This window comes from Thalassophryne amazonica, chromosome 3 (assembly GCF_902500255.1).
Source record: "Thalassophryne amazonica chromosome 3, fThaAma1.1, whole genome shotgun sequence".
Lineage (NCBI taxonomy): Eukaryota > Metazoa > Chordata > Actinopteri > Batrachoidiformes > Batrachoididae > Thalassophryne > Thalassophryne amazonica.
Genome location: NC_047105.1, coordinates 5,031,476 through 5,059,145, shown reverse-complemented (window position 1 = coordinate 5,059,145; position 27,670 = coordinate 5,031,476). Strand labels below are relative to the sequence as shown.

Sequence of the window (27,670 nt, the reverse complement as noted above, 5' to 3'; positions counted from 1 at the left end):
GTCCATTTCGATGTGTCTCACAGGTTTAGAAAAAATTTTGATCAAACAACGCGCCAGTCTCTCAGCAACTTCTCAGACAAAGGAATTCCGACGAGGGGCTGGATGACTCCTCCCACAAGGAGTGCTCACAGGCGAATGACGTCACCGACAGGCGTGGAAAAACTCACGCATGCACACGAGGGTTCAAGCATGTCTGACGTAAAAACATATGAATGAAATCCATATAGTTTTTGAAAAAAATAAAAAGGACCCTTACTTTATTGACAGCCCTCGTATATCATTAATATATAAAGGAAACAGCAATGGACCAAGGACTGAACCTTGAGGCACACCACATCTAATCTTCAAAAATTCTGAGTTTATCCCCCCAATATGGACACACTGATACCTGTTTTGTAGATACTGCCTATCCAGTCATGAGCCAGTCCCCTGATACCATGCATCTGCAATTTATCCAACAGTAAGGTATGGTCTATAGTATGGCGGAAGTGGCGCTCGTCTTCCTGTGCGACACTGTGCAGCTTGCTGTGGCGTATGGTTTGAGTGCTGTGTGTTGCCGATATTTTTTTTTCTTTTCTCTTTTTCCTTCTACGCCTAACATTTGTTACCGAGGATTAAGCGGAACTACGCGGATTACACGGAACTATGAAGGGAGCTTACATCGGGATCCTTGTTGCCCTTTGGTCGCTATGGTGTCGGAGCATTAGCGGCTACCAAGATGGCGGAGATGTGAGTGCTGGTAGGATTACTTACAGCCGGAAACTCCTGATGTCTCTCCGTTTGCCAACGGCGAGTACAGAGTTCTTGTGTCCTCCTGGCCTGCCAGACGGTTTTTCTAACATTGCAGTAAGTGGGGTTGTGCCAAGGAAGCGCCGGAGAAGAAGGGGGAGGAGGGGGGGCGTCCAGCGCCGGTTGAGAAGAGTCGGACTTGACGACAGATGCCGGCTCCCGCCTCTCCCTACAGTCCTTCTTTCCAATATCCAGTCCATTAGGAATAAGAGGGACGAACTTGAGATCTACGCTAAGTGGAAATGCGAGTTTAGAGAGACTTGCCTCCTCGCGTTCACTGAAACGTGGTTGGGAGAACGAGACAAGAATGAGGATTTCTGCTTAACTGGCTTTGGTCTCCCCATTCGTCTTGACCGTTCCCCTTTTATCACAAGCAAGTCTAGGGGAGGCGGAGTTTGTTTTTACATTAATGAGAGATACTGTAAAACGGTGGTGGTGCGAGAGAAAATATGCACCTCGGATATTGAGCTATTGTGTATCTCACTTCGCCCCTTATACTTACCGAGGGAATTTCCTCAGCTGTTTTTTTCTCTTGTTTATATTCACCCGAGAGCTGACGTCACGGCAGCCTGCCAGCTGATCGAGGATGTGAATAATAAAATGACTGCAATTTCCCCTGATGCTCCCAAATTTATTTTGGGGGATTTTAATCACTGCCGATTGGACGGAGTGCTGAGGACATTCGAGCAGTATGTTACATGTCCAACAACAATGGGGAACTCTACGGTGGACCTTTGCTATGGCTCAGTAGCCAAAGCTTACAGGTCCACCAGTGTGCCCTCTTTTGGAGCCTCATACCACAGCAGTGTCCTTCTCCTGCCGACTTATAGGCCAGTCTGCAGACGTTGTGAACGGACTATAAAGTCGGTGAGGTGTTGGTCAGAAGATTGTATCGACAAACTGAGGGCTTGCTTCGAATGGACAGAGTGGGAGGTCTTTTATAACATATGCTCGGATTTGAATGAACTGACACAGACTGTTTCTTCTTATATTTCTTTCTGTGTCGACATTAATATCCCTCAAAAGAATATTATTAGCTATGCTAATAATAAACCGTGGGTTACCAAAAATTTAAAGGGTGTCTTAAATAAGAAGAAAAAATTTTTTTTTATAGGAAATAATAGGGAAAAGAAAGAAATTATCAAAGAGGTTAGGATTGAAATCCGGAAAGCGAAGAGAGCTTATAAGGATAAAGTAGAATATATGTATAGCAGTGGTGACCTGCGGGCGGCCTGGAGAGGCATTAAGTCTATGGCTTCAGTCACTAACGTTCAACAGGATAATAATAAAGCACCAATTAAAGTAGAGGCGAGTTGCGAGGAGAATCTGCCAAATGCATTCAACTGCTTTTATTCCCGGTTTGAGAACCATGAGGTTGCAGAGAAACTCCCCCTGGAAAGTACTCCCTCTGCTACTGATGATGGGATAGCCATTAGTGAGGATAGTGTGAAAAAACTTCTGGAGATGGTTAATGTAAGGAAGTCTTGCGGTCCAGATGGAATTTGTGGACGCACACTAAAGTATTGTGCTGACCAACTTAGTAGTGTCCTCCTTTATATCTTTCGGAGGTCACTTATTTGTGGTCAAGTACCGGACTTATGGAAATCATCACTCATAATTCCTGTCCCGAAAAATTCATTCCCTAAGCAGTTTAATGACTTCAGACCCGTAGCACTTACATCATTGTGCATGAAGGTCTTTGAGAAAATCATGAAGAATATGATAATAGCAAATATGGAGGGGAATATAGATCCACTCCAATTTGCGTATCAGGCGGGAAAAGGAGTGGAGGATGCTAAGCTTTTCATTCTTAACTGTCTTTATAGGCATTTAGAGAAGCCTCGAGCTCATGCTCGACTTTTATTTGCTGACTTCTCCTCAGCTTTTAATCTGATGCAACCACACCTTTTAGTTAAGAGGTTGAGGTATGATTTTAAATTGCCCCACCAGATTGTTGTATGGTTGTCAGACTTTTTGACTAATAGGAGGCAGAGAGTCTTGGTAAATGGACGTGTTTCAGACTCCGTGGTTTTGTCCACTGGCTCACCACAGGGCTGTGTCCTTTCCCCCTTACTTTTTATTTTATATACAGATGAATGCAGAAGTGTTAGGCAGGGCAGTTATTTGGTTAAGTTTTCTGATGATACTGCTTTGCTGTCGCTCCTTCAGGGAGATGAGTCAGAACACGGGGAGGCCCTCACTGATTTTGTCTCATGGTGTGATGCAAATCACTTGGACTTAAATGTATCCAAAACGAAGGAGTTAATAATTGATTTCAGACGAAATAAAGGGTCAGCTGTGGACACTGTTATTCATGGTAAAGCCGTGGAAAAAGTCTCTGCATATAAATATTTAGGCACTTTCTTTGATGAGAAGTTGAAATTTGATGTAAATACGGCAGATATTGTGAAACGTGGGCAACAGAGAGTGTACCTTCTGCGCAAACTGAATTCCTTCTCTGTTAGGCCTGTTATCATGGGCCGCTTTTATCAGTCTTTTATTGAAAGCCTTTTATGTATTTCTTTTATCTGCTGGTTTTCCAGCTTGGCTCTGAAGGATAAAAATAGGTTGTACAGTATTACAAGGATATGTTCAAAGATCATTGGAATGGAAACTAGAGACCTAGCTAGTTTTTGTGAACAACAAATGATAAGGAAGGCAAGATGTATTTTGTCTTCTTCCGGACATGTGCTAGCAGGTGAATTTTCTCTGTTGCCTTCGGGTCGACGTTATGTTTCACCTGTCTGCAGGACGAATCGATTGTTAAAATCCTTTATCCCTTCTGTTATCCGTCTTTTAAATTCTTTGTGAGGTGTAGATGTATAGGTATGAGGATGTATGGATGTTGTATATATATATATATTTTTTTATCTTATTCTGTTTTTTGTTTTTGTTGTTGTTGTTGTATGTTAATGTGCCGGTATGCAGGCTGCCGAAACCAATTGCCCCTGGTGGGATGAATAAAGTTGTCTAAGTCTAAGTCAAAAGCTTTCTGTAAATCAAAGAAAACTCCTATGTGTACTGCTTATTATCAATTGCATTTGTTATTCATCCAACAAAGTCAATTAAAGCCAACAAGGTAGTTTGATTCTTTCTGAATCCATACTGCTGTTCACTGAGTACAACCCCTGGCAAAAATTATGGAATCACCGGCCTCGGAGGATGTTCATTCAGTTGTTTAATTTTGTAGAAAAAAAGCAGATCACAGACATGACACAAAACTAAAGGCATTTCAAATGGCAACTTTCTGGCTTTAAGAAACAGTATAAGAAATCAGGAAAAAAAAAATTGTGGCAGTCAGTAACGGTTACTTTTTTAGACCAAGCAGAGGGAAAAAAATATGGAATCACTCAATTCTGAGGAAAAAATTATGGAATCACCTTGTAAATTTTCATCCCCAAAACTAACACCTGCATCAAATCAGATCTGCTCGTTAGTCTGCATCTAAAAAGGAGTGATCACACCTTGGAGAAGTGTTGCACCAAGTGGACTGACATGAGAGATGTCAATTGAAACAAAGGAGAGGATTATCAAACTCTTAAAAGAGAGTAAATCATCACGCAATGTTGCAAAAGATGTTGGTTGTTCACAGTCAGCTGTGTCTAAACTCTGGACCAAATACAAACAACATGGGAAGATTGTTAAAGGCAAACATACTGGTAGACCAAGGAAGACATCAAAGCGTCAAGACAGAAAACTTAAAGCAATATGTCTCAAAAATCGAAAATGCACAACAAAACAAATGAGGAAAGAATGGGAGGAAACTGGAGTCAACGTCTGTGACCGAACTGTAAGAAACTGCCTAAAGGAAATGGGATTTACATACAGAAAAGCTAAACGAAAGCCATCATTAACACCTAAACAGAAAAAAACAAGGTTACAATGGGCTAAGGAAAAGCAATCATGGACTGTGGATGACTGGATGAAAGTCATATTCAGTGATGAATCTCGAATCTGCATTGGGCAAGGTGATGATGCTGGAACTTTTGTTTGGTGCCGTTCCAATGAGATTTATAAAGATGACTGCCTGAAGAGAACATGTAAATTTCCACAGTCATTGATGATATGGGGCTGCATGTCAGGTAAAGGCACTGGGGAGATGGCTGTCATTACATCATCAATAAATGCACAAGTTTACGTTGATATTTTGGACACTTTTCTTATCCCATCAATTGAAGGGATGTTTGGGGATGATGAAATCATTTTTCACGATGATAATGCATCTTGCCGTAGAGCAAAAACTGTGAAAACATTCCTTGCAAAAAGACACATAGGGTCAATGTCATGGCCTGCAAATAGTCCGGATCTTAATCCAATTGAAAATCTTTGGTGGAAGTTGAAGAAAATGGTCCATGACAAGGCTCCAACCTGCAAAGCTGATCTGGCAACAGCAATCAGAGAAAGTTGGAGCCAGATTGATGAAGAGTGCTGTTTGTCACTCATTAAGTCCATGCCTCAGAGACTGCAAGCTGTTATAAAAGCCAGAGGTGGTGCAACAAAATACTAGTGATGTGTTGGAGCGTTCTTTTGCTTTTCATGATTCCATAATTTTTTCCTCAGAATTGAGTGAGTCCATATTTTTTTCCCTCTGCTTGTTTTAAAAAAGTAACCGTTACTGACTGCCACAATTATTTTTTCCTGATTTCGTATAGTGTTTCTTAAAGCCAGAAAGTTGCCATTTCAAATGACTTTAGTTTTGTGTCGTGTCTGTGATCTGTTTTTTTCTACAAAATTAAACAACTGAGTGAACATCCTCGAGGCCAGTGATTCCATAATTTTTGCCAGGGGTTATATATGATGTTTAGCTATAAAATCATTCAGCCTCTTTGCAAATACCTTTTCCATAATTTTTTAAAACTGTAGTAATAGTGAGATTGGCCCATAGTTTGAAAAGATATCTTTATCACCAGATTTGAACAGTGGAATCACTTTAGCTATTTTTATTTTCAAAGGAAATTTCCCAGTCATTAATGACAAATTGCAAATATAAGTTAATGGTTTAATGATACAGTCAATAATCTTCTTCATCAAAAACATGTCAAAATTATAGATGTCAGTTCACTTTTTACCTTTTAATTTATGAACTATGTTAATTATTTCTTTTTCATCTGTTTCTTTAATAAACATTGAATCAAAAAAATTGTGCTGATTGTTATCCAAGGAACACATTTTAGGGGATACAATTGAATTAGCTAAATTTTTACCCACATTAAGAAAATAATCGTTGAAGTGGTCAACTATAGGTTTATTTTCCTTAATAATTGAATCTAATTGTGTAAAAATAAGCTGGAGAGTCTTTAACAACTTTTTTCTTTTTGATGATTTCATTTAAAAGCTTCCAAGTGCCTTTAATATTGGTTTTATTTTTTCTAATAATCACTATAATACTGCTTCTTGCAAGATCTCATAATGTTAGTTAATTTGTTTTTGACCAAGTAAATCACAGAAAATTATTTCTGAAATTAATTTAGAGGGGTGTACCCAAATTTGTTGTTAGAATATTATTGTATTGTATGCTCATCAAAAGATGCTGGTTAAATGGGGAAACAGCATGTCTACACCTTTTAGGGTGGGTAATGGGGTCAGGCAGGGGGGGATATTATCCCCTATTCTTTTAAATTTGTATTTGGATGATCTTTCACCCAGACTGAAAGCTTGTAGCACTGAATGCATAGTTGGCGACCTTGTTTTAAATCATCTAATGTATGCAGACGACCTGGTGGTTTTCATTCTGAGCACTGCCAAGCTGCAACAGCTACTTAACATCTGTTCCCACTATGGTTCGGAACATGACATTAAATATAATGCTTTAAAAAGTATGGTAATGATTTGTAGAACTAAGAAGGACAGAGATACAAGATTTCCTACTTTTATTTGTCAAATACTGTGCTTAATGTAACTGATAAAATAAAATATCTTGGCCATGTACTCACAGAGGATTTGTCTGATGATAATGATATAAATAGACAATGTAGAACTTTATATGCTCAAGCAAATACCCTGGCATGCAGATTTGGACCCTGTACAGATAGGGTGAAAATAATGCTGTTTAAATCTTACTCTGCCCCTCTGTACACGGCACATCTTTGGTCCAACTATAAAAAGGAAAGCTTGCAAAGGCTGCAGGGAGCCTACAATGATGCTTTTCGTGTGCTTATGAGGTGGCTGAGATGGACCAGTGTGAGTGAGATGTTTCTCTTGGTGAGAGTAAACACACTGCAAACCACACTGAGGAAATACATGTCCAATTTTATCTGTCAGACTGAAAGACTCTGTAAATCAAGTTGTTGTGTCCCTGGTTGAAATTCGCTGGAGTGCCATTCGTTAACAGTCCAGGATGTGGAAACACTGGTACAGCTGTCTATTTTTAAAAAGTCATTCTTAATCTTGTTTGTGTTTTTTTTTTTTTTTATTGTTGTTGTTGTTTTTGTTATTTGTTGGGCTTGGAGTCTGTAATAAAGTTGAATTGAATTGAAAATTGTATATCTTGTATTTACTTATAAACAATTTTATGAATTGTTTATACAATAAATTTTTTACATGCATTTTGCAGCCTCTTTGTGATCCATGGATTATCTACATTTCGTTTGTTACCAACTTTAGGCGCAAATGGGCAGTGTTTATCATATAAACTGGAAATTATAGAGAGAAATGATTTGTCTATTTCCTCAATATAAATGTCTTACCAGTTTTGATGCATTAAGTCCATTCTAAGCTTTTCAATAGTTGCATCAGTTATTTTCCTTATTAAATTTCTAGTTTCATGATGAACATTTTTATTGACTGATGAATTAAAGGCAGCAAAAACTGGCAAATGATCACTGACATCACTAAGAAGTAATCCACCCGTTCAGTTCCCTAAAGTAACGTTCATTAATATATTATCAATAAGTGTTGCTGTGTTCATAATTATCCTGCTTGGATGTGTAATTACTGGATACAGTCTCACACAAAACACAGAATTTATGAATTCTGTTATTTGTGATTGACTATGTGGATTTAAAAAAATCTATATTGAAGTCTGCGACAGACTGGCGTTCTGTCCTGGGTGTACCCCGCCTTGCGCTCTATGACTGCTGGGATAGGCTCCAGCCCCCCGCGACCCTTAACTGGACTAAGCGGTTGAAGGTGAGTGTGTGTGTGTGTGTGTGTGTGTGTGTGTGTGTGTGTGTGTGTGTGTGTGTGTGTGTGTGTGTGTGTGTGAGTGTGTGTGGATTGAAGTCTCTGCAAACAAATAGAAGCTTATTGCTTTTAATTGTGGTATACATTTCGATCATTTTATCCTCAAAAATATTAATTTTTGAACCAGGAGCTCTATAAACACAGCTTATAATTATATTTTTTGATTTTTCACATTTAATTTCAACTGTAACACATTCCATAACATTTTCCAAGGAAAATGACATATTTTTAACAATTTCACACTGATAACTTGATCTAACATAAAGTGCAACCATTTATTCATCTTATTTACAGTGAAAAAAAAAATCATAATCCTCAAGCTGAACAGCATGTTTTAACCATGTGTCAATAATTGCAATAACTGAAAAATGTTTGTTGGATATTTTTAAACAGTCCTGAATTTTTGGGATGTTCATAGAGAGACTCCTACTATTAAAGTGTATCATTTAAAATGCCCCATTTGTCAAAGAATAATCCTTAAATTGTTCCTCAGTAAAATATTTACAATGATGAATAATTTTATTGAGAAAAAAACAATCCGGGTCAGTATTATGGTCAATATTATGAGATCTATGTTCAGTAATTGAAAATGTTTAAATTGAGCTCCTGTGCAGGGGTAAATTGAAAAAAAAGTCCGTTGACATCATATAATAATTAGAAACCACAGACAGAAAAATGCAGCTGGATGAAGTCTAAATCAATCAATCAATTTTCAATCAATTTTTTTTATATAGCGCCAAATCACAACAAACAGTTGCCCCAAGGTGCTTTATATTGTAAGGCAAGGCCATACAATAATTATGTAAAACCCCAACGGTCAAAACGACCCCCTGTGAGCAAGGGGGTGATTTGACCGCCGGGTCTAAATGTGTGATATAAACCTGAAAGATGATTTCTCTAAGTTTGTCCCATAACAAGAAAAGAAGGAAAAGTAAGGTCACTCAACGTAAACAATAAAAAGTCATTTGGAAACATTTTCCTCCCAAGGGAGCCACTACTTAAAGTTATCTAAGTCAGAAAGCTCCCTTAACATCATGACTTTCGCCTCTTCTGGAGTTCTGTTTAATTTGATCCACACTTTACAATTCCTTGTCCAGGCTGCTTGTATTTTCTTTGTTTCTGAAGGATTCTAGCTTGTCTTGCTGTGTCGGCGCTTTTCTTTCTCAAGTGTTCATTGACATACACCTCCGTTCTTGTCAGCTTTTTGGTTTGTCACAGCAAATTATTCTTAAATTTTCTGTTTGTGAACCGGATGATAACGACATGTTTGGACTTGTTGTCTTTCCTTGGAAGTAGATGACAATCTGCAATGTCACTGTTGCTAATGTGGATGTCATTTCAGGAGAGGAACTGGATGATTTGCTGCTGCAGGCTGCGGCTGTGACCCTCACGTATGTCCGATGTTTGGTTTTCAATCCCGTTATGATGACATCCTCCACCCTGGTATATTATTCGAGTTCATCCACTCGTTTTTCGAGTAGTCTGATTTTATTGTCTTTCTCCTGCATCATGTTCCTGAGTTCTCGAAGCTCCTTTAATAGACCAGCAGTTCAGTCTGTTGTTTGACCACAGCGCTGAGTTCCTCTGACATAAAGCTCAATGACAGTCTCATCTATTCCAAATCTTCTCCACTTATAGCCTTTTTTTGTTGGCATAATGAACAATTAAGAAAATGATTAATAGTTTTTACCTAAATGTTTGTTCATACACCACAGCGTCTGACAAAGAAGGGCTGGTCCTGATGGTAGCTGAAGCCATCCAACTTCACACTCATCACCCTGTCAGACACTCGCTTAATATGTGTGTGTGTGTGTGTGTGTGTGTGTGTGTGTGTGTGTGTGTGTGTGTGTGTGTGTGTGTGTGTGTGTGTGTGTGTGTGTGTGTGTGTGTGTGTGTGTGTGTGTGTATATATACACTCAACAAAAATATAAATGCAACACTTTTGGTTTTGCTCCCATTTTGTATGAGATGAACTCAAAGATCTAAAACTTTTTCCACATACACAATATCACCATTTCCCTCAAATATTGTTCACAAACCAGTCTAAATCTGTGATAGTGAGCACTTCTCCTTTGCTGAGATAATCCATCCCACCTCACAGGTGTGCCATACCAAGATGCTGATTAGACACCGTGATTAGTGCACAGGTGTGCCTTAGACTGCCCACAATAAAAGGCCACTCTGAAAGGTGCAGTTTTATCACACAGCACAATGCCACAGATGTCGCAAGATTTGAGGGAGCGTGCAATTGGCATGCTGACAGCAAGAATGTCAACCACAGCTGTTGCTCATGTATTGAATGTTCATGTCTCTACCATAAGCCGTCTCCAAAGGCGTTTCAGAGAATTTGGCAGTACATCCAACCAGCCTTACAACCACAGACCACGTGTAACCACACCAGCCCAGGACCTCCACATCCAGCATGTTCACCTCCAAGATCGTCTGAGACCAGCCACTCGGACAGCTGCTGAAACAATCAGTTTGCATAACCAAAGAATTTCTGCACAAACTGTCAGAAACCATCTTAGGGAAGCTCATCTGCATGCTCGTCGTCCTCATCGGGGTCTCGACCTGACTCCAGTTCGTCGTCGTAACCAACCTGAGTGGGCAAATGCTCACATTCGCTGGCATTTGGCATGTTGGAGAGGTGTTCTCTTCACGGATGATGCGAAGGAGATGTGTTGCACTGCATGAGGCAAATGGTGGTCACACCAGATACTGACTGGTATCCCCCCCCAATAAAACAAAACTGCACCTTTCAGAGTGGCCTTTTATTGTGGACAGTCTAAGGCACACCTGTGCACTAATCATGGTGTCTAATCAGCATCTTGGTATGACACACCTGTGAGGTGGGATGGATTATCTCAGCAAAGGAGAAGTGCTCACTATCACAGATTTAGACTGGTTTGTGAACAATATTTGAGGGAAATGGTGATATTGTGTATGTGGAAAAAGTTTTAGATCTTTGAGTTCATCTCATACAAAATGGGAGCAAAACCAAAAGTGTTGCGTTTATATTTTTGTTGAGTATATATATATATTTTATTTCTATCTCATTTTCTTATGTCTTGTACTCTTACAAGTGGAGTCCAACAGGAGCTCCAGTGGAAGATCCGGGCAGCCAAGAAGGTGCATGGAGGGAAGATGGAGGAGCAGCTGGCCCAGAACAACGTCAGAGACTTGTGGAGATGCCTCAAGACTGCCTCCGGATTTGGGCAGGGTGCGAGCAGAACTGCAGATGGGGATTCTCGGTTTGCAGAGGAGCTAAACATTTACTTTAACCGTTTTGGCTACTCCACGCCTGCCCCTCCACCGCCTGCTCCCGGCCCCCACATGTCTCCAGCAGCCAGCCCTCCAGTCCCTCTGACCTCCCACCTTCTACCCCCTGGTCACCTTCACTGCACCCCGGACCTCATCCCACCCCCCACCCCCCGCAACTGTATTCAGCACCAGCCCATCTCAGCTCACACCCCAGCCCCCCACCCCTCCCCTCCAATGTAACGCCGACTGAGGTGAGAGGTCAGCTCCTGCGGCTGAAGCAGAGGAAAGCAGCAGGACCTGATGGGATCTCCCCGAGGCTGCTGAGGACCTGTGCAGATGAGCTCTGTGAGGTCCTCAGCCACATCTTCAACATGAGCCTCAGCCTGGGGGTGGTCCCCACCCTGTGGAAGACATCCTGTGTGGTCCCGGTTCCCAAAACACCGCACGCCAAGGAACCAGCCCACTACAGACCAGTTGCCCTGACCTCCTACCTCATGAAGACCATGGAACGGCTCGTCTTGTCTCACCTCTGCACCGTGGTGAGCAACACCCTGGACCCGCTGCAGTTCACCTACAGGCCCAACATTGGGGTAGATGATCTGTCATCTACCTACTGCAACGAGTGCTCACCCACCTGGAGACCAGCAGGAGCACTGTGAGAATCATGTTCTTTGATTTCTCCAGCGCTTTTAACACTATCAGACCGGCACTGCTGAGGGGGAAACTGGAGGACGCAGGTGTGGATGGACATCTTGCTGCCTGGACCATCGACTATCTCACTGACTGCCCGCAGTACGTGCGGCTGTGCGGTTGTCAGTCCAAGGTGGTAAGGTGCAGCACCAGGGCCCCCCAGGGCACCATCCTCTCGCCTTTCCTCTTCACCCTCTACATCTCGGACTTCACCTACAACACAGACAGCTGCCACCTCCAGAAGTTCTCTGATGATTCCGCCATTGTGGGTCGTGTGTCTGAGGAGAACGAGCTGGAGTACCGGTCGGTCATCACAGACTTTGTGGACTGGTGTGAGTGCAACCACTTGTCTCAACACCAGTAACACGAAGGAGATGGTGATAGACTTCAGGAGGAAACCACCACCTCACCCACTGGTGAACATCCAGGGGGAGGACATAAAGACTGTGGACAGTTTCAAATACCTGGGTGTTCACCTCAACAGCAAACTGGACTGGACTTACAACACCGACGCCCTGTACAAAAAAGGCCAGATTCGCCTCCACCTCCTGAGGAGACTGAGATCCTTTGGAATGAGCAGGCCTCTGCTTAAGACCTTCTACGGCTCTGTTGTAGCCTCAGCTCTCCTCTATGCTGTCGTCTGTTGGGCCCCGGGCAGCACAGAGCGGGAGAGAAAGAGACTGAACAAGCTGGTCAGGAAGACCAGCTCTGTCCTGGGCTGTCCTCTGGAGTCTCTGGAGGAGGTGGCTGACAGAACCAAGTTCAAATCCATCATGGACAACTCCTCTCACCCTCTGCACCAGACTGTAGTGGAGCTGAGCAGCTCCTTCAGTGACAGACTGAGGCACCCTCAGTGCAAGAAGGAATGACACCGCAGGTGGTTCCTCCCTGCTGCTGTCAGACTGTACAATAACACTGTGAAATAACCACATGCAATAATATGTCCACAAATCACGTGCAATAACAACTTGTTTACAAATCCCAGCACTAATGTCACCTTACCACACCTAAACTACATTTCACATATTGTAAAGAAGATGCTATCTCTTTTTCAATCCCAATCATGTTTATATATATGCATATGTATACATATATATGTATATAGGTATGTACGTGGGTGTGTGTATATATATATATATATACATACATATTCTATTTCTCCCTCATTTCTTATGTCTTGTACTGTTACAAGTAGTATTATTATTGCTTATCTTACACACGCTGTTTGATGAACATTTTTCTCTACTTGCACCCACCTTGTGTGTTTTCTTAAGAGCTGACGTAACATGTGAATTTCTCCTCTGTGAGATCAATAAAGTTTATCTTATCTTATCTTAGCCTCCAACACACTCTTAACATATTCTTCCTTTAAAATGACCCCAACACCATTTCTCTTCCTGTCCTCTTCCTGTCCATGATACAACAACTTGACCCCACCCTTTACCAGTCATACTGCCAACATTCAAAGTCCACTTTCCTCCTCTGCCACGGCCTCCGGACTTGTTTTCCGCCTGTCTTTCTTCTTTGCACAACAGCAGCCCAGGTTCTGCTGCCATCCTGTTGGGCATCACCACTGGAGTCTGCGGTTGTTAACTCAGGCCTCAGTGGATCAGCAGAGAAATTAGATTTTTGATCTGTTTGTCAAACTTTACGCTGGACGACCTTACTGACGTATCCCTGCTCATTTATCCGGGCTTGGGATTGGCACTCAGAATGTAGTGGCTGTACATCTCATGTGTACCCAGTGGATACTGTCCATACAGTACTTATGGATATGACTGTAAGTGGCTAGACATCATATTGAGCCTGGACTCCAGTACCATGTGTGCCATGCAGAGCATGAACAGTTATGTTTATTATCAATTTTAAAGTCTGTCACTTTTTTATCACTTTTTGTCACTCTTGGAAATTCTCCATAATAAGGCCTATACCAAAAAAGCCAGGGGCAAGCAAAGTTGAAGATTTTCGGCCCATTGCCATAACCTCCATATTATGTAAAACTATGGAGAGAGTTTTAGTTGACGACCTGACCACCACAGTGGTCAGTGAACTAGACCCTCTGCAGTTTGCCTATAAGAGGGACAGAGGTACTGATGATGCCGGATTGATCTTGCTGGACATGATCTCAAAGCAGCTTTCACTTACTAAAGCATACGCTCGGGTTTTGTTTGTAGACTTCAGTGCAGCTTTTAATTCTATGAAATTACATATTCTTCTGTAAAGGCTGGCTGATTTAAATGTTGAAAAGGGCCTGATGCTCTGGATCAGAGACTTTCTGTCTTGTCGTCCTCAAAGAGACAAATTAAATAGAATTGTAAAAATGGTGGGGAAAATTGTGGGAAAACCCCAGAAGACTCTGGCCCACATTTACACTGACAGGATGAGGAGGAAAGCTGAGAGTCCTGGCAGACAGCTCTCATCCTCTGTCCTGTCAGTTTGAGCTCTTGAAGTCTGAGAGGCGCTACAGAGCTCCTCTGGCCAAAGGTTCTTTCAAAAAATCTTTTATACCAAATGCCGTCACCATAATGAACTCAAAGTGACCACTCCACAAATTAAACCTGAACTGCTTTACTTCTGTTTTATTTGATTTTATTAGATCTTACTGTACGTTTTATTTATCTTACTAGGTCTTATTCTATTTCTTCTTTTACTTCCATGTATTTTATGTATCTTATTTTTGTTTTATTCGTGTGTTTGTATGAATGTTTTATGACTGTTTTTTGTCTTTTTTGTGCTGGTGAGCCAAAGACAATTTTCCACATCGGTGGACAATAAAGAATTATTATATTCTATTATGTGTATGTAAAACATATTTTGGTAAATAGCATTTTTCTTTCACCACGTGTTCCCGTGTGCAGTGTTGCCCGAATGCTTACGTGGTACTGGGCTGCAGAAGGTACCATTCCCTTGAAAACCAGGTCTGCATTGACATCCAACAGGTAGTATACAGTCGGCCTGAGCGTGGCACCGCCGGCACACCTCTGGAACTGAGCCTGAAGACAAAACTCAGCAAATTCATGACTAAATGATTGAAAAAGGTCTAAGTTCAAATAAAATATGATAAAATATGAAGCTCAAAGTCTAACTTCTCTGCGGCGATCAGACGCTACAAATTCGCGTGGGTCGCCAGGCGACGGACGCGCCTCCTTCGCCCGGTGTGTCGCTCTGCTTGGGTGGACTTTCGCTGCGAAAATTCGCCCCGGTGCGTCATCAAATAGGAGGAGCTTCCATTCCGCTCGCCGGCTCCGGTTGTCAGTCAAGTTAACATGACGGACCTGATCACACGGAGCGAGTTGCTGTGAAAAGCTCCTAATACAGAGAGTATCATTATTTGCTGCAGGAGCTGTGTCTGGGTGATGGCTGCTTTCAGTGGTCCTTACACCTCTGCGGGAGCCAGTTTGAGGATCAACCGTCCCGTTCCCGCGCGCACATGTAAACAATTAAAAAAAAAAAAAACTCCGCTGCTTGCTGCAGCTCGCTCTTCCCCCCAAAAACTCTGTCATAATTGTGTTTAGAAACCAGTCACCATTTGCTTTATTATACAGCTGTGTAGTTAATAAGTAAAATAATCTCCAGGACGATTCGCGCGCGACGCGACGCAATATCGCGCCACAAACGCGCAAAACACTCAAAATCGCTTCACTCGTATGGAAAGCCATCCATGCCACAATGACGCCACTTTCAGTCGCGTTTCACCAAAAAAACGCAGTTTTATCAGTTATTACGGCGCTTTTTACGCCGTAATTAAAGACGACGCCGTTAAATGCGCCGTAATTTGTCAATCAATATGCCGTTTTTTTACGCCGCAATGGAGCCCTTAAAAACGCCGTTCAGATGCACACAACTTATTTTACGGCGTTTGTACAGTATGATAATTATCTCCAGCCCCCTTTTTTCTCAGCCACTGAACTTGAAGTGTTTGTGTCCAATCACTGATCAAGACAAGCAGACAGAATCAGTCGAGCACAGATCTCTTTGTGGCAAAGTTTGCTCCAACTTACCTGTTGTGTAGTTTAACATCGGCAATATTCCAGGGGTTAGGCCGGAAAATAGCTCATACATTTACTTCCTCTTTTACATATCGTTTCGTTTTATTTTATTTTTTTTAAATAAATACGTTTCTGTCTTTCTTGAGTTTAGGTATTTTATGTCCCCATTCTTTAACTATATCTGTAGTGTAGTGGTAAAGTGCTTGTCTTTCAGTTAGAATCTTGTGGGTTCAAATCCTGTGAGTGACTTTTAGTTTTGTTTTTTGTTTTTTTTTTAATATATATATAATTTAACTAAAATACTCCCATTAAGATTAAGAACATCTTTTCCAAGAACGTCCTGGCCAAGATAAACAGCAGAAAATACAAAGCACAGTTACACACTTACACAGACACAAACAAAAGGCAAATAAAAAGATCATAAAAATTTAAATTACAAGCATACTATAAAAGCAAGTGCATATTATGGAGCTGGACTCAAGTGCTCTCAATTTGGATTTAAAAGCGCTTAGTGAAATTAATACTGGATCTTCTGGTGGCCAGAGCAGGCCACCCCTGAGAGTATAACTGACAGTGGGGTGTCAACACTTTGTAGGAATAATTTTATAATTTTGGTATCTACAGTTGTAGAAACTCAAGTTTTTTCTCTCTCTCTCTTTTGTAGGCTCTTCAAAATTTTAAAAGTATTCATGTAAGGTTTGATATAAATATTTGAAACCAAGGAGTGTTTTTGTGTTCACCCTGTAGTTTTCGTACTAAGGGAATTTCATTCTTTTCTGCCGTGAGGTTAAAAAGACATGCAAGAGGCTTCACTACAAATTGGTACTATGATGGAAATTTTGAAATGTTATTAAATCTCTCTCAGTGAGTAAAAAGCTCTCAGGTTCTACCTACTTATGTTTTAAATGATACTGTTCCAGTCTATGATAGGATGTAGATGTTGAATCGTCATCTGGCTCTTTGTTTGACTCTGTGGGATCTGTTGCTGTGGAATCTTGCAAGGCCTCCTAATGTCCGCTGGTCAACCTTTAAAAATTGTACCTTTCTCAGTTCAGGAAGTTCATAAAGTGTCTTAAAGGAGACCTGCATTGAAAAAAATGCAGTCAGATTTTTTGAATAAAAAATGACTTACATTTACACATGAGATCCCTCTGAATGTAGTAAAGTAAATCTGCAAGCCCAGATCTGTCATTCAACGGAGAAATCTTCATTTGAAAATGACAAATTTACAGCTAACATTTAGCCCTCCGCAAATTGTCCCTCTCATCATGGACGCTGCCGAGACGTCACGGACAAGACCCTCTCCCAGCATGCATTGCGCCAATTCTACTTTGTGGATTTACGTCAGTTTCATCTGCACCTTTTTCTTCTTATACGGAAGGATCTACTTTTTATAAAACTTCATATTGTCTTGCGGCACGTTTGGTGAGTACACATTTCTTTTATTTGTGCTTGAAAATTATTTTGGGGGACTTTTTCATACGCCCGTTTGAGTGGTGTCGCAATGAAAATCTACTGTCTTTCGCCTCTGGTACCATCGCGGGATATGGAGGCGAAACCCGCAAAGAATCCCAGTCATTAAAAATATATAAACCTCTCTCAGCGTCCATGGAGCTCTGGGGCTCCGATTGCCGAGACGTGCGGTGCTGTGGATTTTGCCGCAAGAAGTCTGTCCTTGCAGCAACAGGTGTACCGGCCGCTTCGCATTAAAACAGCGAGCGTAATCTCAGGACTTGTGCCAAGTGTGCTGCAGCTCCATTCAGTAGACAGAGAGGTGAAGCCGGTGTTGTGCGCTGAATCTAGCACAACACTGGCTGCAAAGCAGACACGGGCGTGTGAGTGGCCCACGTCGGCGGTTAACAAGCTCGTTAGCGAGCCTGCAGACTTAATAAGCGCAGCAGAGGCAGAGAGAGATCTGTATCTCACATTCGATGCAGCTTACTTTTGGATGTTGAAACCAGGACGTGTATAAGTAACATTACTAACAGATAAAATCAATTTCAATGCGGGATCGGACTGAAGGCGGGAGCGTGTCGTCTTGTCCCTGATGTCACGGAAATGATACGGCTGTACAAATTGTTTTCACAGAGGGCTAAATTTTAGCTGCAAATTTGTCATTTTTAAACAAAGATTTCTCTGCTGAATTACAAATTTGGGCTTACAGATTTACTTTACTGCATTCACAAGGGTCTTATAAATACATATCAGCTATTTCTGTTGTGGCTGGGGTGCCTGGCGTGCCTGGCTGGCTTTTGTTTGTCTTCTATTTTCTGTCTTCTGTTTTTCCTTCCAGGTGGCATGCGTTCAGGACTGAGTGGCTGTGTGGCTGAGTTATCAGGACCTCACCCTGATCACCTGAAGCTTGTCATGTGCAGCTCGTCAGGACTCACAGCTGTGGTGCATCTTTATGGATTGGGGCATGGTTGCATTTAAGTCTGGAGTACACAGTGTGTATTTGCCAGAGACTCGACCTTGTGACCAGACGGGTGAGATCGTCGTCTAGAGAGCCATCTCATCATCATGGATGCAGAGACCGTACCAGGTTTGATGCCATGGTCTGTGAAAGAGGAGGGGGTGAGGTCTCACACTCGTCAGCACACTTCCTGAGATACTTTAGGTTTTGTGACTAACATGAGTACAGTCAGTAAATGTGGTGTCCCTCACACCTTATTATATTGAGCTGTTATGTTAGTCGTTTAATCAGCTTCCACTGCAGTGGAGAATTGAACTGGGTGTTCCATGCCTGCAGGGTGGGAAGCTGATTGGTAATTAAGCCAGGAAGTGTTTGCTGTTTATGTACACCTTTGAGTGGTCTCTCTGTGTGTGGAGTGGTGGACTCACATGATGGTTTCTTCTTTCACAGACTCGGTTGGTCGCGGCCACCTGGGGGGTGTCGGCGGGGTCCTTGGGTCCGAACTGTTCTGGCTCCGGACCGTTTGTGCTGCTGGGCGCGCACCGTTATTCCACCTTGCCAGACCGCGCACTCATTTGTTATTATTTAGCACTCACTGTTATGTTATTAAATTCTGTTATCCTTTGTACCGTGCTCTGCTTATTTTATACTGGGTCCTACTTCAAATGCTGGTCGGTTCTCCGCCCGCGTCCGACACATAACAGTAGTCTCTGGCCAATACATCACGGACCCAGCGGTAGCAGAGGAGGTACTGCGCCGGGAAGGCAGCAGCAGACATCAGGAGTTATCCGGATCAGTTGCGGGTGCTCTCCGCCCGGATGGTGCGTGTCGGAGAACCCATTATTGAATAGTGATTTGAGCTCTCTTGCAGCAGTGTTCCTGTGGTGTTGCCTTATCCGTGGGTTGTTGTGGAATGTGAATAGCGACGGCTTCGCGTCACACTTCGACCGGATAAGAGGTAAAACGGGAGCTGCATGAGTGTGTCTTTAATGGGTGAACGCGCACGGCGGAGTTCTGTGGCACGGGTCGCTGTGCTTCCTGTTGTTACAGTTGTAGCCCCGTCTCCCCGGGTGAAGATAGCTACTGCGTCTGTTGTGTCAGCTCCGGCGTAATTTAGTTGAAGCACATTTTGGTTGTGTGTTACACGTAGCTGCGCACAGGGAAAGCAGCGCGAGTTGTTTTCTCGGTTACCAAAGGGTTTTTTTTATTTTTAGCACTTTGGCTCCCCCTGTTGGTGACTGAGTCACATTACCGTTATAGCTCTTAAGGTGGAACAGGTGTGTTCCATTTGTTTGAGCTTAACGGTATAAGTCACTTATTAGTTTTGTGTTGGTTCATTTTTTGTGGGGGGTTTTTGAGTTGGTTTTTTTGTGTGGGATGTTTTACACTATTAGTGTTCTGGGGTCGTGACCGTGCAGGCTGTCTGGAGCATAGTAAGGACCCAGGTAAATTTATGTTAGTCTGTTGGTCTTTCTTTTTATTTCTTTTGGTTTCACCTCCCAGGGTTTGATGGGACGGTCCTCTGGGGGGTGATGGGGGGGGTAATTGGGTTGTTTTTTCTTTTTTCTTTGTTTTTTTTGTTTTTGTTGTGCCCTCTCTTCTCCTCTGGCTCCAGCCGTGTGAGCCGTAGGTTGTCGGCGTTGCTGGAGTGGTGCAGTTTGGTTATGCTTGGCGTTTCCCAGGTAACCTCTGCACCTGGGATGGGGGGGGGGGGGGGGTTCGGGGTGTTGTTTTTTTGTTGATTCCCTGTTCCACCTCCGGCTTCAGCGCGCCTTTGAGCCGTATGCCATCGGCGTAGCTGAGGTTTGGGGCAGTGGAATATACCCGCAGCTGGTGGCTTGTTTGGAAGTCGGAGGGGTGGCGCCGTTTTGTGCCATCTGCCATTACCGCTGTTCCACTCCTCCCGGTTGACGTCTGGGGTATAGTCGTGGTTGGTGACACTGGACGTACTTCCAGTTTCCACTGCGCCAAGGGGGTGGGGTTGGGGTTGTTTTGTTTGTATGTTTTTTTTTTCTTTTGTTTTTCCCCCCAGTTTCCGCCCTCAGGGTGTGACTGTGGTGTCCTCTGGGGGGGAAAGGGCTGTGGGTCCATCTAGCCATAGACGGCCGGGGCTGGGTCCATTAGTCATGAGGGGGGGCATCTCCTAGGGTTTGATGGAACGGTCCTCTGGGAGGCGCTGGGAGTCCCCGTGGGTGACTTTGGATCCCAGAGGGACCTCGGCTGTGGTTATTACTCCTGGAGCTGGCGGGATGTCCTCTGGGGGGTGTTGGTCCCTACATGTCGTCGGGGGGGGGTTGCGTTTTTCTTTTGTTTGCAAGCTTAAGTTTGGTTTGTGTTTTTCTTTTCTCCTCTTCCCGGGGTTTGATGGGACGGTCCTCTGGGGAGGGGGGGGGGGTGGTTTGGTTGTTTGTGTTTGTCTTTTTTGTTTTATGACTAAACAGACTTTAAACATGGTCGGACAAAGGCTGACTGCACAGGTTCAGGAACTCCTGGCCACACCTGTGCAAACTGAATGACAGAAACAAAGGCAAAGATGCAGTCAGAGGTGAAGACGTCAACAGTTCTGTTATATGAAGATTCAGTTGGAAGATGAATGCAGATACTGTTTCCAGCCATGGTCCCTGGAGGGGGGTGTTTTTCCTGGGCCAGGTTTGTGTGGTCGCCGGGAGGCTTCCCGTGAGGGTGGGGTGCTGTTGTGGCTGGGGTGCCTGGCGTGCCTGGCTGGCTTTTGTTTGTCTTCTGTTTTCTGTCTTCTGTTTTTCCTTCCAGGTGGCATGCGTTTAGGACTGAGTGGCTGTGTGGCTGAGTTATCAGGACCTCACCCTGATCACCTGAAGCTTGTCAGGACTCACAGCTGTGGTGCATCTTTATGGATTGGGGCATGGTTGCATTTAAGTCTGGAGTACACAGTGTGTATTTGCCAGAGACTCGACCTTGTGACCAGACGGGTGAGATCGTCGTCTAGAGAGCCATCTCATCATCATGGATGCAGAGACCGTACCAGGTTTAATGCCATGGTCTGTGAAAGAGGAGGGGGTGAGGTCTCACGCTCGTCAGCACACTTCCTGAGGTACTTTAGGTTTTGTGACTAACATGAGTACAGTCAGTAAATGTGGTGTCCCTCACACCTTATTATATTGAGCTGTTATGTTAGTCATTTAATCAGCTTCCACTGCAGTGGAGAATTGAACTGGGTGTTCCATGCCTGCAGGGTGGGAAGCTGATTGGTAATTAAGCCAGGAAGTGTTTGCTGTTTATGTACACCTTTGAGTGGTCTCTCTGTGTGTGGAGTGGTGGACTCACATTATGGTTTCTTCTTTCACAGACTCGGTTGGTCGCGGCCACCTGGGGGGTGTCGGCGGGGTCCTTGGGTCCGAACTGTTCTGGCTCCGGACCGTTTGTGCTGCTGGGAGCGCACCGTTATTCCACCTCGCCAGACCGCGCACTCATTTGTTATTATTTAGCACTCACTGTTATGTTATTAAATTCTGTTATCCTTTGTACCGTGCTCTGCTTATTTTATACTGGGTCCTACTTCAAACGCTGGTCGGTTCTCCGCCCGCGTCCGACACATAACAATTTCTTTCTGAAATCTGACCACATTTATTTCAATGCAGGTCTACTTTAAAGCTCTACTCGTACATCATAGATCCTTACTTTTTGAAGCTGGCAACTGATTTTGTATTGCATGGCTACAATTCCTCTCCATTACCCCTGCATACAACAGGTAACTCAGGTCGTAGTGAAATAAAAGTTTTTGCGTTATTCATTCTCTGAAAATGCCCCGCCCCTCAAAAAAAGTCAAATTCTGCCACCAAGGTATCTTTTGAGCACACATACTAAACAGTAGGGATGCAATAAATACTATAAATATTGGAATACATTGCAACCCTGTCAGTAAACAAGACTGCAGAAGCCTGTGTGTACTGTCACTTTTTGCTCTCACCTACCTGCAATTAAGATATGAAATTCTTGGACTGTACATGGTAACACTCAACTAACCAGTACTACTGGATCGATCCTGTTGGATGTTGTTCACAGAGACTGACATATTGACAGACAAAAAAAAACAAAAATCTAAATTTTATTAAAGAAATTACACCTTGCATTAGCTAACAAATGCTATTTTAACATTTTATGTATCTTTCAACAACTTTATACAACATCCAGTGATTATCTTAACAGTGATTATCAACAGCCAGTGATTATCTTATCAACAGTGATTATCAACATCCAGTGATTATCTTATCAACAGTGATTATCAACATCCAGTGATTATCTTATCAACAGTGATTATCAACAGCCAGTGATTATCTTATCAACAGTAATTATCAACATCCAGTGATGATCTTATCAACAGTAATTATCAACATCCAGTGATGATCTTATCAACAGTGATTATCAACAGCCAGTGATTATCTTATCAACAGTAATTATCAACATCCAGTGATTATCTTATCAACAGTAATTATCAACATCCAGTGATGATCTTATCAACAGTAATTATCAACATCCAGTGATGATCTTATCAACAGTAATTATCAACAGCCAGTGATGATCTTATCAACAGTAATTATCAACATCCAGTGATTATCTTATCAACAGTAATTATCAACATCCAGTGATTATCTTATCAACAGTAATTATCAACAGCCAGTGATGATCTTATCAACAATGATTATCAACAGCCAGTGATTATCTTATCAACATCCAGTGATGATCTTATCAACAGTAATTATCAACATCCAGTGATGATCTTATCAACAGTAATTATCAACATCCAGTGATGATCTTATCAACAGTAATTATCAACATCCAGTGATTATCTTATCAACAGTGATTATCAACAGCCAGTGATTATCTTATCAACAGTGATTATCAACAGCCAGTGATTATCTTATCAACAGTGATTATCAACAGCCAGTGATTATCTTATCAACAGTAATTATCAACATCCAGTGATGATCTTATCAACAGTAATTATCAACATCCAGTGATGATCTTATCAACAGTGATTATCAACAGCCAGTGATTATCTTATCAACAGTAATTATCAACATCCAGTGATTATCTTATCAACAGTAATTATCAACATCCAGTGATGATCTTATCAACAGTAATTATCAACAGCCAGTGATGATCTTATCAACAGTAATTATCAACATCCAGTGATTATCTTATCAACAGTAATTATCAACATCCAGTGATTATCTTATCAACATCCAGTGATGATCTTATCAACAGTAATTATCAACATCCAGTGATGATCTTATCAACAGTAATTATCAACATCCAGTGATGATCTTATCAACAGTAATTATCAACATCCAGTGATTATCTTATCAACAGTGATTATCAACAGCCAGTGATTATCTTATCAACATCCAGTGATGATCTTATCAACAGTGATTATCAACAGCCAGTGATTATCTTATCAACATCCAGTGATGATCTTATCAACAGTAATTATCAACATCCAGTGATGATCTTATCAACAGTAATTATCAACATCCAGTGATGATCTTATCAACAGTAATTATCAACATCCAGTGATTATCTTATCAACAGTAATTATCAACATCCAGTGATGATCTTATCAACAGTAATTATCAACATCCAGTGATTATCTTATCAACAGTAATTATCAACATCCAGTGATTATCTTATCAACAGTGATTATCAACATCCAGTGATTATCTTATCAACATCCAGTGATTATCTTATCAACATCCAGTGATTATCTTATCAACAGTAATTATCAACATCCAGTGATGATCTTATCAACAGTAATTATCAACATCCAGTGATTATCTTATCAACAGTAATTATCAACATCCAGTGATGATCTTATCAACAGTAATTATCAACAGCCAGTGATTATCTTATCAACCGTAATTATCAACATCCAGTGATTATATTATCAACAGTAATTATCAACATCCAGTGATTATCTTATCAACAGTAATTATCAACATCCAGTGATTATCTTATCAACAGTAATTATCAACAGCCAGTGATTATCTTATCAACAGTGATTATCAACAGCCAGTGATTATCTTATCAACAGTGATTATCAACATCCAAGATTCTCTTGTCAAAACGAAGTAAGATATGTTACTCAGTATGTTTGTACTCACTGCATTTTTCACCTGTAACTCACTGTGCAGCACAGTTTACATCGCAGACTCTTACAACTTCACATATAGCAGTCCGAGCAAGATACCTTTCAGCACATAACAGGACCAAACTCAAGGTCAAAGGTCATGGTCAAACTCTAAATTGAACCAGACAACTTTCCTGGTCAACATTTTTCTAAGTGTGCCTCCAAATTTGGCATGAAAACAGTGAATGGCCTTGTCCATAAGCCATTACTTGGGATGAGTGATCAACCTGGACCATCAGGGTTTACTTAAGGTCAAAGGTGATGTAAACTCGATCAAATTTCAGATTACAGTGAAACATGTCATGTAATACACAAAATCAAAAGGGCTTGATGAGAGGATCCAGAAAATATCAATCTTTGAAAGTTATAGTAGAGAAGCTTGAATCTTCGACTGGACCGGATTGCTTGACGCGAGGACATTTCGCTTCAAATCGCAGAAGCTTCCTCAGCTAAAATTCTTGCTCTGGAAGTCTGACTTCTGTCCAGTCCAGTCGAAGATTCAAGCTTCTCTACTATGGAAACCACCTGGACAACTGAGAGCCTACACAAAAACTTTGAAAGTTATGGCATCATCATGATAAAACCTGAAAAGTTAAAAAACATTTTAAGGGTGTGGAAAAACCACGAAAGTCATCAATGCAGACTCTTGCAATGTCACATATAGCTTTCCTACCAAGATACCTTTCAGCAAACAAAAGGATAAAGCTCAAGGTCAAAGGAATGTCAACCACTAAAATAAACAAAACAAATTTCCTGGTTGCAATTTTTCAAAGCTTGTCTCCAAATTTGGCATGAAAATAGTGAATAGCCTTGCCAGTCAGTCTCGCTTCATGGTGGTCATTCCTCATGGTAGTCTGTCTTGTTCATCTTTTGGCAAGGTACCTGTCCCCCTAATGCTGACAGGTTTTTTTTGTACTATCTTAATCCCCAAAACGTGAATCAGCTTCAAATCGTGAACTATCTACAAACAGTTATACTCTCAGGGGTGGCCTGCTCTGGCCACCAGAAGATCCAGTATTAATTTCACTAAGCGCTTTTAAATCCAAATTGAGAGCACTTGAGTCCAGCTCCATAATATGCACTTGCTTTTATAGTATGCTTGTAATTTAAATTTTTATGATCTTTTTATTTGCCTTTTGTTTGTGTCTGTGTAAGTGTGTAACTGTGCTTTGTATTTTCTGCTGTTTATCTTGGCCAGGACGTTCTTGGAAAAGATGTTCTTAATCTTAATGGGAGTATTTTAGTTAAATTATATATATATTAAAAAAAAAAAAAAAAAACTAAAAGTTACTCACAGGATTTGAACCCATAAGATTCTAACTGAAAGACAAACACTTTACCACTACACTACAGATATAGTTAAAGAGTGGGGACATAAAATACCTAAACTCAAGAAAGACAGAAACGTATTTATTAAAAAAATAAAATGAAACGATATGTAAAAGAGGAAGGAAATGTATGAGCTATTTTCCAGCCTAACCCCCCGAATATTGGCCGATGTTAAACTACACAAGAGGTAAGTTGGAGCAAACTTTGCCACAAAGAGATCTGTGCTCGACTGATTCTGTCTGCTTGTCTTGATCAGCAATTGGACACAAACACTTCAAGTTCAGTGGCTGAGAAAAAAGGGGGCTGGAGATAATTATCATACTGTACAAACGGTGTAAAATATGCGCGTCGTGAAGTGCACAGACATGCACAGTGTGCATCTGAATGGCGTTATTTATGGCGTTTTTTAAGGGCTCCATTGCGGCGTAAAAAAACGGCATATTGATTGACAAATTACGGCGCATTTAACGGCGTCGTTGTTGTGTGGGCCGCTGAAGAGGAGGTACTGCTGGCCCACCACCACAAGATGGCGCCCTGCTTGAAGTGCGGGCTTCAAGCACGAGAGGGCGTCGGAGCGACCGGGAGTGACAGCTGTCACCCATCATCCGTACCAGCTGTCACTCATCCACTACTCATCACCACCACCATAAAGGCCGGACTGCAACTCCACCTCCCCGCCGAGAAATCAGCTACCATTCAGGTAACTTCTCTGCTGAATCTTAATCGAGCATTAGTCTGATCTCTTTTGCAGCCGTTTTCCTGGGACGGATTCCTTGACTGCTGTGTTGGCGTTTGGTGTGGACTGCGACGGCTTCGCTTCACACCCCAAACCAGATAAGTGGTTGTCTCAGGAGCTGCACGAGTGTGTGATTTGGAGGTGGAGGTTCTCCCTCCTAACTGAACACTGACTGTGGGATTACTGAGTGTGCGAACTCACACTCATCAGTACTGTTTCTGTTCTCTGCCAGCAGTACCGGGTCTGACTGCTGAAGACAGTGGCCACCTGGGGCGCAGGGCTTGGCGGCTCCGGTGTTCTTCAGATCCGTTGGTGGTGGAAGCTGTGTGGGATCCGGCTCTTCTCTCGCCAGACGTCTTCTATCTTCGAGCCTGCCCACACGTCACCTTGTGTATAATTGACATTCCACCATATTGTTATTGTCTGTACTTCGTTGTGCGATTCACAACATGAAATTGTTACTTTTTGGCTTATCCATTGTCCGTTCATTAACGCCCCCTGTTGTGGGTCCGTGTCACGACACTTTCACAACAGTCGTCTTTAATTACGGCGTAAAAAGCGCCGTAATAACTGATAAAACGGCGTTTTTTACGGCTTTTTTTGGTGAAACGCGACTGAAAGTGGCGTCATTGTGGCATGGATGGCTTTCCATAACCTCGCATCGCTTCACTCGCATCCATCGCGTCGCACTGCGCGGTTTGGCGCCAAAACGTGTCCTTACATAGGGATTACATGGCAACCTGTGGCTGCAGTCGCTCGCGTCGCACCCGGTGTGAACGCGTTACTAATATTCAGAAGAAATGAGGGGGCGTGGCTTAACAGCACCATCTGGCAGTGGCAGATGTGATGCATTCCCGGTGTGGATCAGCCGTACATCAAAATAATCACGTGAATGAACATTTGTGTATTTATGTCACATGAAGTGAGACAGCCTCAGTCACACCAGGAGAGAAACGCTGCTCAGTAGAGCAGAGCCACTGCTGGGTCAGAGCGGATCCAGAGCATGAGGGAAGCGTCTGGACCAGCTGAGAAAGACTCCCCAAGACACAGGGAGACACCAGACAGCAGAGCAAGTTTGCTTAATATTGAGGACCTGAATAAATGCTGCCATGTGTCAT

At 42.3% G+C, this 27,670-nt stretch overlaps 1 protein-coding gene across 1 annotated transcript in view; it reads right to left on the bottom strand.

The window, feature by feature from the left end:
• Positions 1-27,670, bottom strand: part of stab1 (stabilin 1) — a 285,696-nt gene that overhangs the window by 46,825 nt on the left and 211,201 nt on the right. The window contains exon 57 of the mRNA XM_034164948.1: positions 14,799-14,915. Within this exon, the coding sequence (XP_034020839.1) occupies positions 14,799-14,915 (117 nt within the window). The remainder of the gene's footprint in view (positions 1-14,798; positions 14,916-27,670) is intronic.